At 47.0% G+C, this 14895-nt stretch overlaps 1 protein-coding gene across 1 annotated transcript; it reads right to left on the bottom strand.

The window, feature by feature from the left end:
* Window positions 1-4224: 4224 nt before the first annotated feature.
* LOC119150554 (interleukin-17F-like) lies at window positions 4225-10113 on the bottom strand. Its single transcript, XM_037393147.1, has 4 exons — window positions 8106-10113; window positions 7698-7966; window positions 6616-6860; window positions 4225-5281 (listed from the first exon to the last, which is right to left on the bottom strand). Exons 2-4 carry the CDS (start codon window positions 7722-7724, stop codon window positions 5044-5046), a joined length of 510 nt encoding a protein of 169 aa, XP_037249044.1. The 5' UTR covers window positions 7725-7966; window positions 8106-10113; the 3' UTR covers window positions 4225-5043.
* Window positions 10114-14895: the final 4782 nt, after the last annotated feature.

The raw sequence follows: 14895 nt of genomic DNA on the forward strand, positions 1-14895 counted from the left end.
TGGGTGTTGTACATGCTCCCGCAGGACCGTTTAATTGTTTCATCACCTGGATTCATTTGGCCAGAGGGCTATTTTCTTTCCTCCTGCAAGTTCTCTCCTAACTCCTAGCATCATGAGCTAAGAGGTCTTCCTCCCCATTGCTGTGTTCAGTTGGAAGGGTGCAGAATAATTCAAAGTCAGTGCACCCTGCCATGAGGTCGCCTAATTGGTGCCTTTGTTCCTCTGAGCAAACATTCATGACTACAGCCAACAATGATCACGATAGGAGACCAAAGAGAGTAGGACCCCTCTTTCACCCTTGCACAGCTATTATCACTTTGAGGTTCAACAGGTAAAACCTGTCATTTCTTATTTGGGAGAGTTTCAGTACAAATTCCTGCTTAATTTGATGTCCTTTAATGATATCATGGGGAGGTGTGGAGTAAGAACATTGCTGCAAAACCCTCTTCAGCACAAAGGTTTCCAGTCCAGTGCTGTTCTCTGTCTCAGTTTCACATCAGTTTGCAAAATCTGAGCAGCAGCGGTTCAGTAGCTGGATTGCGTGGCAACCTGATAGTAAAACCCAGCAGAAAGGGAAGTTTGAGACTGGATTTGTGTAGCAAATGATCAGATAACCATGCTATCACTGCTAGTTGTCAAAGCAAGCTGGACAGATACCATATGCTTGTAAAAGATATTTATTCAACTGTCTGGCAAGCCTTATGACATGAAAGAGGTCAGGAGTACAGACTTCAGAAGTCTGAAATAAAAATCAAACCCCAAAAAATTATAGGGGCAAGTCAGAGAGAAGATAAACATTTACTGGAACAGGGAACCTTGATCATGATACAAACATACTGTGCTTACTAAGAATTCAAGTAAAACATTAACAGGACACCTTGTATGGCTAAACCCACTAAAACTCACTCATGGAAAGCTATGCCCAGAAAGCAGGGGTTTGAGTAGAGCCTACTCAGTCCACAACACCCAAAGAGCATCAAATATATTTTTAATCTTTTGTGGAAGTTACAGAAAAAGGTGGGAAAACTGAGCTAGTTTTCTGAAGAAATAATAAATCAAAAGTTACACAGAAAGCAGGAATGGGTTCATCTGAAGAGCTGAGGGCTCGAAACTGCTACCATTACCCAGCCCTGGAAGAATGGACAATAATTGGCGAAGATGGAAAATGGTTTTGTGAGTATCAAAGATAGAAAGAGTGGTTTGTTTCTGGTGCTGAGCCTGGCTGGCATCTTCTCAGCTCCTGAAAGCCAGCACCAGTCCCACCCCCACCCACAGCTCTGAGTCTGCCAAGCAGCATCAGGCAATCACAGACATTTTAAGCAGGACTTTTTAAATATCACCGCCTTGTAACATGCTGTAGAAGATGCAGACTGGGCCCACTCACCTAGATTCTTCTTAAGCACAAGGTTAAAAACAATCTCAGAGGGCAAAGAAGAAGAGGAAGGGGACAAAGGCAAGTCTCACACTTTACCCCATGATGGGGACATGGGAGCAGTCTGATCTGTCAGGCCATATCCCAGGACAGCCAGCAGTCACATTTAATATGGAAACTCACCTCATCACCTATACCCATCATCCTGGCACCAAACCACAAATCTCCAGAGGAGTGACCAGCAAATTGCTCATCCCCTTAAAATTTTGTCTGTTAGGTCTAACTCACAATAAGCCACATCAGCTTCTGGATTTTCAAACCATCGCTCCTCTGCCTTACCAAACACACACATTTCTTGGGTTGTTTCAGCCTTTTAGGTTGCAACCTTGGTATTCTTTACATATTTAATTTCTGTGCCCTTTTAAAAGCAATGATTCTGTGGAACAAGGCTGACCTGGTCTAGAGTCCCTTCAAACAGCCCCAGGAGTATCCGCCTGTCCGAAGAAGCCTGACTCACAGGTCACAGCACAAGTCTGGGAGGAGGCATATACCTAGCCCGACATCAGTTGTGCCCCCCAGCCCATCCTAAAGCAGGGGTCTCTGCTCCCTCCAACATCCCATGAGAGCTGCTACCCAACGTAATCCCTGCCTGAACTGCCAGAACAGGCATGGCCAAGAGGAGGAGCGAGCAAAGGGACAGGGAAAGGAGGCTAGTGACCAGCAATCAGTAGAGGAAAGGAATAGGAAAGGCCATGAGGCTCAGATACCAACCTGTGACAGTAGGCTTCTTAGCCCAGTAGGTTACAAGGATGGTGTGTGACTGCTGCTACACCTTCAGCTGTGTCTCTTCTCCTGGTAAAACCACCGAGTCCCAGAAGGCTGCTCTAAGCTACATTTCAGAGCCAGAGATTCCCAGCTGGGCATCCAGGGACTGGGCCCATTGCTGCAAGGGGAACAAAAATAAGCAAAGCCTTTAGCAAAGGCTGGTCCTCGGCCGTGAACAGCACTTGCTTTTGGTGGTGATATGACTGTGCTGTTTACAAGAAGTATAAACTTGTTTGCCGTGTTCTTAGATTGCTGGAAATGAAAGCCAAGCACCTACCTCATCACAAAAGCCAGCACCTAAAAAATAACAACCCATGTTTACAACCAGCTGCACTCTAAGAATGATGCCTTTAGAAGGAAATAACCCTTGTTGCCTCTTTTATTAGAAACAATCCCCACGTACAAGCGCATGCCTTACTGAGAGGTGTGTGGTTTGCAGTTGATAGTTCTGGCTGCTAAACCTCACGGCCCATAGATGAAACTTCCTTAATTAGCTACCTTTGCATTTGCTTAATTAGCCTCTTCATAATTCATCCAGGTAGACCAACTCTTAGGGTAAGTTGATGGGTGTTTCAGAGCATCAGCACAGGAGCGTACACCTGTTCAGCTGCCATGAACCCAGTGCCAAGCAGTTATGTCTGAGGAGGGAATTGTAGGCTAGTTTTCTCCCTGCAAAACAAGCGAGGACAACCCCCTGAGCTAGGTTTGTTGAGAGGGAAATAGGTCAGGAGAAGGAACTGAGGTGTGCAGCATGAGATTTCCTGGTCAGCAGTTACTGTAAGAGGAGAGCTGGTGTTACACAAAAGTGAGCAGAAAACGCCTCCATGGGTTTGCACTCCACCACATCAAGAGCTTGGTGGTCATAACGAAAGAGCTGCTGCCACAAATAAGTACAAATGCTTGTAACTGAATGAGGTGGTTTCCCCACCTGGTTACACACAGCTTGCTGAACTGGCTCCCCGTGACCCACAGGGCAGGGAATACACCAGACATGATAAACAAGCACCAAAGAGTCATTTAGACCCAACAACTCGTCTGACCTACTCAGGGGAGGAAGCTCAGGGTCTACCTGCACCAGGTGGATCTAATTTGAAGTGGCTTCTGTGCAGCCAAAATGAAATAATGAGAATGTTTGCATGCAGGTTTACCCTGGTTTAAATGCAGGTGAACAAGGCTTAAATAATTTTATATATATATATATATATACAGGCTTAAAATCTCCACCAGCAGAAACCAGCTCAGAGGTCTGAGAATCTGGCTCAGCTCTGGACAAAAGATGAGTAATGTCAAAAAAAGCAACACTGCAGCAAGCTGATAAAATAATAGTGAGCCTTGCTAGGCGGTGTTCCTTGTGCAGCTAAGGGAGAGAAAGGGCAATTCCTCCTTTCCTGTGTTAGGACACCTCAGCTCAGCAGGCAACCCTGCCCTGGAACTACAATTCCTTGTTCCCTTGATGTGGAGGGATCCTCATCAATCACTTCAAGCCCAACACCTAATATCTGGCTAGCTACAAAGCAGTGAGATGAAGCCATCTTTGCACATTGCCCTGCATTCCCGCTCAGCCAACCATCCAGCTGGTGGGGGAGAAGGTTGCTTATAATGATGACATCTTGCCTGGAAGAGAACAGGACAGGCCTTTCCCAGCTCCCATGAACTAGGCTAGACCCCCATCCCAAATTCCGGCTGCAGCCTTGCAATGTGATGTCTCCCACCTCCTTTCCCACCATCCCTAGAGATCATCCCCAAGGTCTAGAGAACCCGGCTCTGCTGCCAGCTCCCCCAGCGCTGCCTGTATAACCTCACTTCACCACTTTCAGCCCATTTTTGCATCTTTTCATCCACTGAGGCCAAGTTCTCTTGCACTCCCTCTTACTCATACCACTGCACCGGAAAAAGCCTGATCTCTGCTGAAATCTCTCAGTGCTACTGCAGCACAAACCCGTTGTCTGTGTCTGCTTTCATTATGAGCTACCATAAACCAATATTCTTTAAAATAAAATACATTTTTTATTCAGCAGCTAAGTTATTGAATAAATACAGATCAACATTTACCTTTTTTTTTGATACTCTGAGCACATACAAAGCCATAAATACAGTCATAAATAGAAGATATAAATAGAAATATACACACTCATTAGTACTTTGCTGTTTTAACGTTCAGTGCAAGTGGACTCAATTCTTTCCCAAAATGCTCTGAAATAAGCCAGCAGCTGCTGCCCATGGAGCAGCAGTGACACAAACCCAGAGAGTGATGACAATCAGGGCCAGTGGCATTTATGTCAGATTTACAGTGGTAACACACTAGTGGGCAGGGGTGGCCAGAGACAGAAAAGGGGCTAGGAGGTGAGGAAGGGAGGGAGAAGGTAAAGAAAGAGGAATTTTTTGTGGCCATCCTGGTTGATATGTATACATTAGGGCAATTTACTACCAAGGACAACTTTTGAAAGTATGATTCATTTGATTCACCAAACTGATATAAGCCACAATTTTGAAAAAAAAGCAAAAAACCAAACCAAAACCAAAAAAAAGCCCCAAAAAAACCGACAAAAACAACCCAACAAAAAAACCCCAACCACACTGCTTTACCCTCTCTCTGCTTGGAGTCACAGATAACACTTTTCCTCTATCCCTCTATCTTCCCTCCATCCCCAGCTCCTGGTGGTTCCCATTCTAAAATCCATAGCTTAATAACAGCAAGAAGCACTGTTTTCTAGAGGTAATTTGCTCAGATTTGGAAAGGAAATGTCATGTTGAATTCCTGGTGTGCAAGGCGACTGTGGGATTTCTCCAGCAGGATGTTTGTAGGAGATATTTCCTCCCAGTGTCGCCTCCCCTACTAATTCCTACTAGGACTGGTAGCGAACGACTGGAGCAGCACACGTGCAGCCCACAGTGATGACTTTCTTCTCCAGATGGTAGGTGGGCAGGCAGCCCCGCTGCTCCCGACGGAGGACAAGAATCTCCTGTTGGATGGGGACAGAGTTGAGGCTGTGGTCCTCCTGCCCCAGTGGGTTCACACAGCTGGAGAGGCGGCACTTGGCATCAGCGATCACCTGGGGGAAGCGGTTGGGGTCCTCGTCGAGCCTGGGAATGGGGACATGAATGTGTCTTATGCACTTGCATGACACGGTTTGGCAGGTTATTCTGGTTTATCTCCATGGAAGTACCATAAGATTTACCCGTGTATCCTCACTATGAGACATGGGCAAAGAATTTCCTTATCCTTAACATTTTTAGAATGAATCCCTAGAAATTGAATAAATCTTGAGAACATAATCCTGCCAGACCGTTCCTTGGGAGTTGATGAATGCAGTGGAGCTAGGTGAAATACAGAACTGATTGCAAATGGACTATTCATTTTTCTTTGATTTTGTTTTAATTTCAGCATTCAAAAATTTCTTTCAGTTAGGAAAATGTAAAAATACAGTGTACTGACGTCTTTGTTTTTTCTAGAGGAATAGTTTGTTTCATCATCATTTCAACCACACTCAACACCACAGGCTTGGGACAGAGTGGCTGGGAACTGCCCGGTGGGAAAGGGCCTGGGGGTCTGGTCGACAGCCGGCTGGGCATGAGCCAGCTGTGTGCCCAGGTGGCCCAGGTGGCCAACAGCATCCTGGCTTGTGTCAGGGATGGCATGGCCAGCAGGGCTGGAGCAGGGACCTGCGCTGGGCACCAGTGTGGCCGCCCCTCAAGCCCTGGGGTCCGTTCTGGCCCCTCACTCCCAGACAGACACCAAGGGGGCAAAACATGTCCAGAGCCGGGCAGGGGGCTGGGGAAGGGGATGGGACAGTATGATGCAGGGGATGAGGGAGGTCAGCCTGGAGAGGAGGGGGCTCAGGGGGACCTTCTCGCTCTCTACAGCTGCCTGGCAGGAGGTTGTAGATAGGTGGAGTTGGTCTCTTCTTCCAAGTAATAACAAGTGACAGGACAAGAGGAGATGGACTCAAGTTGCACCAGGAGAGGTTTAGACTGGAGATTAGGAAAAAGATTTTCACTGTAAGGGTTGACAAGCACTGGCACAGGCTGCCCAGGGAAGTGGTTGTGTCACCATCCCCCGGGGGGTATTTAAAAGACATGTAGATATAGCACTTAAAACCACGGGTTAGTGGTGGACTTGGCAGAGCTACATTAACAGTTGGACTTGATCTTAAAAGTCTTTTCCAACCTAAATGATTTTGATTCTATGACTGACAAAGATGGACAAAATGATTAGAAACTGTTCCAATGATGTCCCTTTGCACTGCAAACCATTCCTCTTGGAGAAATCTAACTCAACATCAAAACGTAAGCATGTGTCAAGAACTGTTTGCAATATTCACAGAACTCCAGGCATATGCTGAGAACTATCCATCATTCACCACCAAGAAAATCTGTGTAGTACAGCCTTGGCAATTTAGGTACAACTAAACCATTACCTGTAATCCCAAGGAGCAAGAGACCGGTTCCTGACATCATGGACCATCCTAAAGGTATGATCTGAATTGCTGATACGAATGTTAACTTTCACCATTGTAGGGAATTTGAGATCCTTTTGGTTCAGGCAATCTTCACTTAGCCTCAGGGAGCCACTGTCCTTGCTCGGTCGAGCATGAACTACCCTCCCACGGGGTGAGCACCTTACAGTGAGTGCGAGGACCAGCACCAAAAGCAGTGATCTGAACTGGAAGAGAGACAGGTGTCGTTAGCTCTGTTCAGTCAAGAGAGAGCACAAAAAGCAGAGTCTTGACTAGCCTGGACCATCTTCATGCTTATGTCTGGGTAAGATGGGCCAGCATGAGCAAATGGCACAACGATGTTAATAATACCCATCACGAACAGATGCTAAACTCTGGTGCAAATTCTAATTCATAGTTGACTCTGCACCAAGAAGAGCATCTCTCCAACAAGTTATGAAAGGTCCTCCTCCGCAGCCAAACAGCGATGTCTTATGATCTGCGAGGTGGGATAAGGCCTCAGCTGACCCCATGCCTAGGCTTAGAAAGCCATATGCTTTCTCAGGACAGGAAAGGCTGGCCACCTAGCAGCCACCTGCTGGAAATAACCCTTTTCTTGCTGGAATCTGAGATTCTTGAGCCATTTCCAGGAGGCAGAATTTAGGAAGACAGATAAATGCAAAGCTTTTAAGAAAGTCACAGGAGTTGACAGTGCTGCAAATACTACCCAGGTTGAAAAAGTTGAAACTTAAATCCACTGACATTCACTGCACAGTTTTGATAGCACATTGTCTGAGAAAAGGACTGTCCCTCCAAATCCCACAACAGCAGTGCTACCTTCACAGATAAAACCGGCATAGTCCATCGCCTCCTTGTCACTCCAGCATCACACCCATTTGCAAAAGCTCAGGACAGAAAGCTGTATCAGACAACCTTAGCATCCAATTCAGCTCCCACTAAGACCAAAAGGGTTGCTTGTAGGTTACAGCATCGTGGGATCTGCATTCTCCTTTTTTTCTCGCAGCAAGTATATCTTAATGCTTACACCAAATATAACTACTTACCACTGCAGCATAGCTGGCACAAGTCATGGCGACCTCTCTGCTGCTTTAGGCGGATGCACACGGTGACAGAACACAAGAATTCTCCTTCTCAAAGACCTATCCCGTGTGTGTCAAAGCCAGTAGTGGTCTCCTTTTTGTAGTGAAGTTCAACCACTACCATCCTTTCCATTGCAGCATAGCGCTGGCTTACCTGACCCAACTTTAGGAGCTGATATTTCATTTTCTAGCCCACTTCCTTCCGTCTGCCTCCACAAAGAGGAGGGCAGATACTGTGTCATCAGAATCCCAAATCAACCAATACAGTTTATTCAGACAGATAAGGGAAGAAAAGGAGAAAAAAAAATAGATCAGGCAGATATTTTTTTTTTCCCTTCCCACCCCCACTTTCTAATATTAGTGTTCTCTCACCAGAAACACATCTGTGGATGCACTTCCACGTGCTTCACATAAACCAGATAGCAGAGATCAGCAAGCTGCAGTCAGGCACCCAACAAGGGTTTCAAAATGAGGACAGCACATGGAACTTCACACTTAATCTCCATTTACTTGAATTGCACAATCCACCCCCATCTCATCTCGGGGATTCCTGTTCTGCGGTGATCTGGCAGGGGAAGAGCAGATCTCCAGGGGAATTCCTCCTGGGGTACCTCAGGGTACCAGAAGCTGGGATGCTTTCGCGCTCATTGCTGAGGTCCCATGTTGACGTGTTCTGGACAGCTCTTTGAAAAATTTATGCATGCCCTGTAAGGGCCCTGAGGGCACTAACAAGCCTTCCTGGTCTTGACCAGCATCACCATGGGTTTCCCTCCACAGCCCATCACCAGAAGCCTCATTTCAGTTCAGCTTTGGGTCTGCCTGAGCTATGCCATAGCAGTGCTGGCTTCTTGCCCCTTCTCTGGCCTTGTCTACAGGATGGACCTTGAAGTACCATTTCTCCTGGCTGGACTCCTTGGGCATACATGGTAGACCATCTCAACAGCCATACTGGACTGCATTTTGCCTAGGTCGCCTCTGAGTGCCGGTGGGGACTGGAGAAAATAAAAAGTATTTTTAAACAGGTTTTTGTCTCATTTTAAAGTGCCTGAAAGGGCTGTATCACCACCACCAGCACAGTGACTGTAGATGGTGATGGCACAGCAACATGTTACGGTGTGGGGTGAAGCGTGGGGGCTGCTGAAAGCGTAGTACCCCCTGTGGTACTGTTGGAGCAAACCCACATGGATTTGGTATCTTGGCAAGCAACTAGGAGTGTCTTTTGATATCTTTTGATGATCCTGTGAAAAACTCGCCAAACTTGATTAAATCATAAATGTATATAAAGCTTCAGTATGCACAATGTAAGGGCTTGGCAGAATTTAGCAGCTAAAGCCCGGATGGGCTTAATTGCTCCTTAAGGATTTTCCCAATGTATTTTTTCCTCTGCTGCGCCAGTGCATCATGCCTGTTCAGTAAAATATACGTGTAAGCCCTTAGTGTGATGAAAAGGTAATGCTGTCCTTGTTCGGAGCTGCCAGATCCAGTAGCCCCAAATACCAAACCCAGCAGAGGTGAGGCTACTACAGCTCTATGCCCCATGTCCATCTAGGAGCAAGGCTGAGCATGGATTCCCAACAGGCACACACACACACACATATAAGCAACATGTATATAACATATATACATATGTAGATGTCCAGCCACATGGATTGACACAGGCAAAAATCATTCAAGCAAATACAGTCAGGACCAATGACCTCATCTTGTTCCTCTCTCTGGCTGATTAGGATGAAAGTCAGGTGAAAGTTAGTGGAAATTAGGTACATATATATGTATACGCACACACACATACATACATACATAACAGATTTCTCCCGTTATTGGCCTTAGGCCACGTCTGCAGCAGCTGTCCTGGATCCCCAGTCTCCCCATTGCTTCATGCACAGACACAAACACACACCAGTGGGTTTCTCTGGCAGCTTCTCCAGACTTACAACCTTACCAGTAGCCAACCCCCAGATCCCACAATCCCTCCAGTAGCTTCTCTAGACCTCCCAGTATCCCCAGTATCCAATTTGCAGACCCTCCAGTCTCCCCAGCATCCTGCCCAGACATATGGCTGCTTCAATACCTGGAGCTACTCCAGCTTAATGTCTTCAGCATCTCCACACTGACATATGTACTCACACAATACGCACACACACACGACACCCAGCTGCTAGCCCTTAGAGCTTGGAGCACTCGCATTTAAGATAGAGAGTGAAATTACACAAAAAAAAAAAAAAAAAAAAAAAAGCTAAGAAAATCATTTAATGAGAGGACAGCGCACGCTGGGGTGATCAGGCACAGAACTCAGCCAGACGAGCTGTCATAGTTTAACCCCAGCCAGCAACCCAGCACCACGCAGCCGCTTGCTCACTCCCCCCTACTCAGAGGGATGGGGAGGAGAATCGGAAAGGAATGTAAAAGTCAAGGGTTGAGATAAGAAAAATTTAATAATTTAAACAGAATAAAGAGGTAAGAACAACAATAATAACAATAATACTAACAAGAAAATGGAAAGGTGGGGGGAAAAGGGTAAAGCAAAAGCTGCGCACACAAGCAAAGCAAAGCAGGGAACTCATCACCACTTCCCACGGGCAGGCAGGTGCTCGGCCATCCCCAGGGAAGCAGGGCTCCATCACGCGTAACGGTTACTCGGGAAGGCAAATGCCGTAATGCCAAATGTCCCGCCCTTCCTTCTTCCCCCAGTTTATATACTCAGCATGACGTCATATAGTATGGACTGTCCCTTTGCCTAGCTTGGGTCACTTGTCCTGGCTGTGTCCCCTCCCAGTTTTCCATGCCCCTCCAGCCCTCTCGCTGGAATTGAAAAGCCCTTGATTTAGTATAAACATCACCCAGCAGCAACTAAAACCATCAGTGTGCTATCAACATTGTTCTCACATCAGAGCCAAAACACAGCGCTGTACTGACTACTAAGAAGAAAATTAACTCTATCCCAGCTGAAACCAAGTCATGAGCGTACTGCTGACCATCCCACTCACATGTGATCAGCCCTTATCCTCCCTCCTCTCCTTTTCCTGTTTGTTCCTTGCTGATCCACCCTGATCCTTTCCTTTCCTCAGCTTTGCCCCTTCCCCTAAACATCCCATAATAAGTCTTGCACAATCCCAGAAGGCTCTTCCCAGCACACCGTAATGAGTACCACAGCCCCGTCACCAGCAAGGTAATGTGGGGAAAGCCTCCCCCAGTGACTTGTCTAGTGGGTCTCAACTTCTGAGCTTGGGTTGACCATCCTCCTTGGACAGCCCTGAAAGAGCCAGGTCGGGGGCTGTACTGGCACTACGTTACTTGGGTTCCTCCACCTGGTACTGCTCCTCCGCTCCTTCGTGTTCGTGGAAAATAAAGGCTCCTAATGACACAAACTAACAATCCTCATTTTATAATTAGGGGAGAGAGGCATGAAAATAAAAGGGGAAGCAAGAGGAAGGGCTCCGCTGTCTGGGATCCAGTGAGGATCAGCCACAAACTGGAGGGGAAAGACCTTTCCCCAGAAGCACCAGCAGCTCTCTGGGGGGGTAAAAGCTATTTTTATTGCAGAAAAAGACCATGTAACCAGTGTGATCTATAGAAAAAAGCCCTGGGAGAAGCCTCTCCCAAAGCCATGTAGCCAGGCTGGAAGAGGAGGACTGAAGTGTAGGACTCTTCATACAAATTAATCTCTGTCCCCCAGAACATTAACAGATTCATGGCTTTTTCCATTCTCCAGAAAAGCACGAGCCTTTTACAGATTCATGGCATTTCCCAATGAGAAATGACTAATCCGGTCCCTGCTCTATCACCACTCTTGAATAATACTGGCAGAAACCTCCTGCGACTGATGCTCTATGTCACTGCAGGATGTTGTCATGATTTTGTGGTCCAATTCAACTGACAGTTTAGAGACCACAACTCATGTCACGAAATTTTGTCATGTTTTAGGTTACTAAGTTCACCTGAGGTAATACCAAGTTTGTGACACATGTTCCTGTTCTGACTGTTCACATCTATATGTCCACGAATGCATCTACTGAGACATGGAGCATGGAAGATCAAGAGAGGGTAGAATTACCAGGAAATCACAGAAATGCCCAGAAACTGACCCCATTTTTTTTCCCCCTGAGCGCTCACGGTGAAAGGAAAAGGGCATTGCCATGAAATGGGTTGGATTTTGCAGCTACGGGGTTAAGAGGAAACTTGTTACGTGTGACAAAGCAATGACATTATCATGCCAAGTACTAGGTTATAAGCCCTGGCCACCACTTTCCACTCACACGTTTTGTCTTCAGCAGCTTATAACTTTAGCAAGGATTCCCTCTTTGACCTGAAATTTCCTATGACTGTACTTGTGTTGAAGTTTGCTGAAAATTTTATCTAAAAGAGGTCACTTGATATAAGTTGTCATAAAGGAGGAAAAATAGTTGTTATCTCAAAAAGCTGTTCACTCCCATGTTGCAAGGGCTAGGAGAAGGGATGGGGACTGGGAAAGAAAAGAGATATTTTTAATTTCACCTACAAGAACTCTTCTACACGTCAGTTATTATCAAGAAATCCACTGTTTGCACTGCAGGATTCATTACACACTCAGGGTAAGGTTTTCATAGCACTGCAGGGGCTTCAGGCATAAGACATGCCTCACTTCAGCTCGGCCTTGGATGCCACATCCTTCTAAGCTCTCTACATTTCAGCTTCCACACTTCACAGGAGGCACCTGTACCACCTCCAAGGAAACATGGAATTAAAACTCCAGAGCAGACAGAAACCAAAACTACTCAAATGCCTTTGAACCCAGAGGAACAAACACCAGGCACTGAACTGTGACCTGCATTTCACTGACTTTGCTACCAGGCAAAGCAAGCGCTGTTTCTCAGCTGCATCTCTGCAAATGTTTATAGCTGGTGGTCACGCTACAATGGCACAGTCATTTTCTGCTTTAGAAGCAGGTGCCCTGCCATGCAGGAGGGACTAGGGTGCCTAGATATGGCCAGAATTCTAATAAATCAACAGGATATAGCTGGGAGTAATGTTTCTCTAGCATCCTCTGCCCCACCACTACCCTGTCCCATGCATGGAGTCCATTGCACCCAGTGTGTCTGCATCCCAGCAAGCCGCTGTGAGCATAGGCAGCATTTTGGAGGTGGGTGTCTTCACCCAGCTCAGCTGAAGAGCATCAGAGGACCTGCCATAGCCTGCAGCAGCAAAGGAGATAACAGGGCTGCAATCGCAGCCTCTGAAACCTTCAGATGCCGAGGCCAAACGTTTCAGAGCACAGCTCAGCTGAAGCCCAGGGCAGGGCTCGTACCTCCAGCAGCTTACTCCTGCCTTGCTGACCACCCTAGGTTTTTCCATTCATGATGTGTGATGCCATAAAATCACCTACCTTCTGGTTTGGAGAGCTGACTGTACGCATCTCCGCTCACCCCAGCAGGGTTTGCTGACGGCACTTTACCACACCGACGAGGCTCATGACCGAGTTGCAGACCACAGCTGAGAGATGTGAACTGGAAAGACTAAATATTGCTGGGGAAACGTGGCTGCCAAGTCTGCCACAGATACCGGCAGCCAAAAGCTCTGCACGGGGCCGTCAGCATGCTCTGCTCCAGCACGCAGTGACCACAGCTCTGTGCCACTGTTGGCGGGGACCGGCAGCACCTCTGGGCTTCTTCTATGAGCAAACCTCATTTTTGGCTGCCAGCTCTGACTTGGCTTCACACTTTGGCCAGAGCTGTGGGTTGAGTGGTAAGCAGGGATTAGGTGATGCTGAGGGTGCTGGTGTGGCTATTTCACCCCTCGCCCCTGCAGCCTGGGTGCTCACAGCCTGGGTGCCATCAGCAGGCAGGTAAATAGGGCATTCAGTAGCACTGGAGGGAGTGAGGGGCACCGTGGGCTTAAGACATATAATATTAAGGCACAGCGTGTGAAATAAGGCACCAGGGCACGTGGCCCAACACTGCATTCACACCTCTGGAGCATGACCGAGCCCAGGTAGCAGGCCAGATGAGCTGAGTAATGAGGTGGGTCAGGTCACCCACCTCAAAACAAGGGTCAGGGCCAGAACTGGAGCTTCTGTTCTCCCCCTCCCCCCCCCCCCCCCCCACGCAGCAAGGATGAGACAGGTAAATTATTAGGGACACGACTTGAGAGGGAGCAACAGAGAACATACACCACCAAACTCTTTCCTTACCGATGTTAGATTCCCCGAATCGTTATTTTTACTACCTCTGGTCTTTAACCTCTAAAGGAGCATGATGTCCCTCAAGAGAGGTTGCACCCTCCCCATTTCTCAGTGGGAGCTGAAGTTTATTCTCTCACTTGCTTTGCAGGATTCATCTAAAAAGTCTTGGTCACGCAGACACAGCTTTGTTATCTGAGTCTTCCCCATTAAGGTAATTTTAGTCAGCACATTACCAAGGCCATTCTGGGGAAAGCCCTGCTGCCTCTTGCTCACACACAGGCTCTTCCTTAGACAATGTAGGTTGCATTTGCAGTCACACGCTGTACGGTTCCGCCTGACAGGTCTTCCATAGGTCAGGCCACAAAGACATGGAGATAGCTGGCCAACTGTGCTTTCAGATCCTTTGGAGAGCCTGGGTCCGATCCCTTCTTAGTGTACGGTGGTTTGGAATGGCATCACATAGCCAAATTGGAGTCACAGAAATCTCACACACTTTGGCACCTTGTGCACTATTTCCCTTACGCGCTGTAGGACATGGGAGATCTCCAAAAGGCACTTAGTGCATCTGCTCAGCCCCAGGGCAGCAGCACCACTGCCTGAATCATTCCCAATTGCTCATTGCCTAACCTATTCCTGAAGATCTGCTTTTTATAAATAAGCTTATTATTCTTCTCTGTGGCCAAGGAAAAAAAGCTTATTTCTTTCTTCTTCGAAACTACCATGTCTTTTAGGCTCCACAACATCTTATACATCCCAATATATCAGGGTCTTGACACCAACATGACATTTATTGGCTCATGTTTAGTATGTGATCTACTTGCTCGATGACAAGCCTCTTCCCAAAGGACTATTCTCTCCCCATCAGTCTCCAGCCTCTAAGGCACATGATTTTCCCTACTTCCATTCGGAGGTTTATACACACATTGATTGAACTGGATACTATATATTCCATATTATTTCTTAAATTCTAACTGGTTTTTGAACATTCAAGGCCTCTCCCAACCG

Source organism: Falco rusticolus, chromosome 6 (genome assembly GCF_015220075.1).
Source record: "Falco rusticolus isolate bFalRus1 chromosome 6, bFalRus1.pri, whole genome shotgun sequence".
Classification (NCBI taxonomy): domain Eukaryota; kingdom Metazoa; phylum Chordata; class Aves; order Falconiformes; family Falconidae; genus Falco; species Falco rusticolus.

Bases quoted from the DNA above. Each gene is read 5' to 3' on its own strand.
- LOC119150554 (XM_037393147.1), bottom strand. From the start codon at position 7,724: ATGACTTGTGCCAGCTATGCTGCAGTG. The intron at 6,861-7,697 runs GTAAGTAGTTAT...TCTCTCTTCCAG, and splicing joins GTGCCAGCTATGCTGCAGTG to TTCAGATCACTGCTTTTGGT. The intron at 5,282-6,615 runs GTAATGGTTTAG...CCCCATTCCCAG, and splicing joins CTTGCTCCTTGGGATTACAG to GCTCGACGAGGACCCCAACC.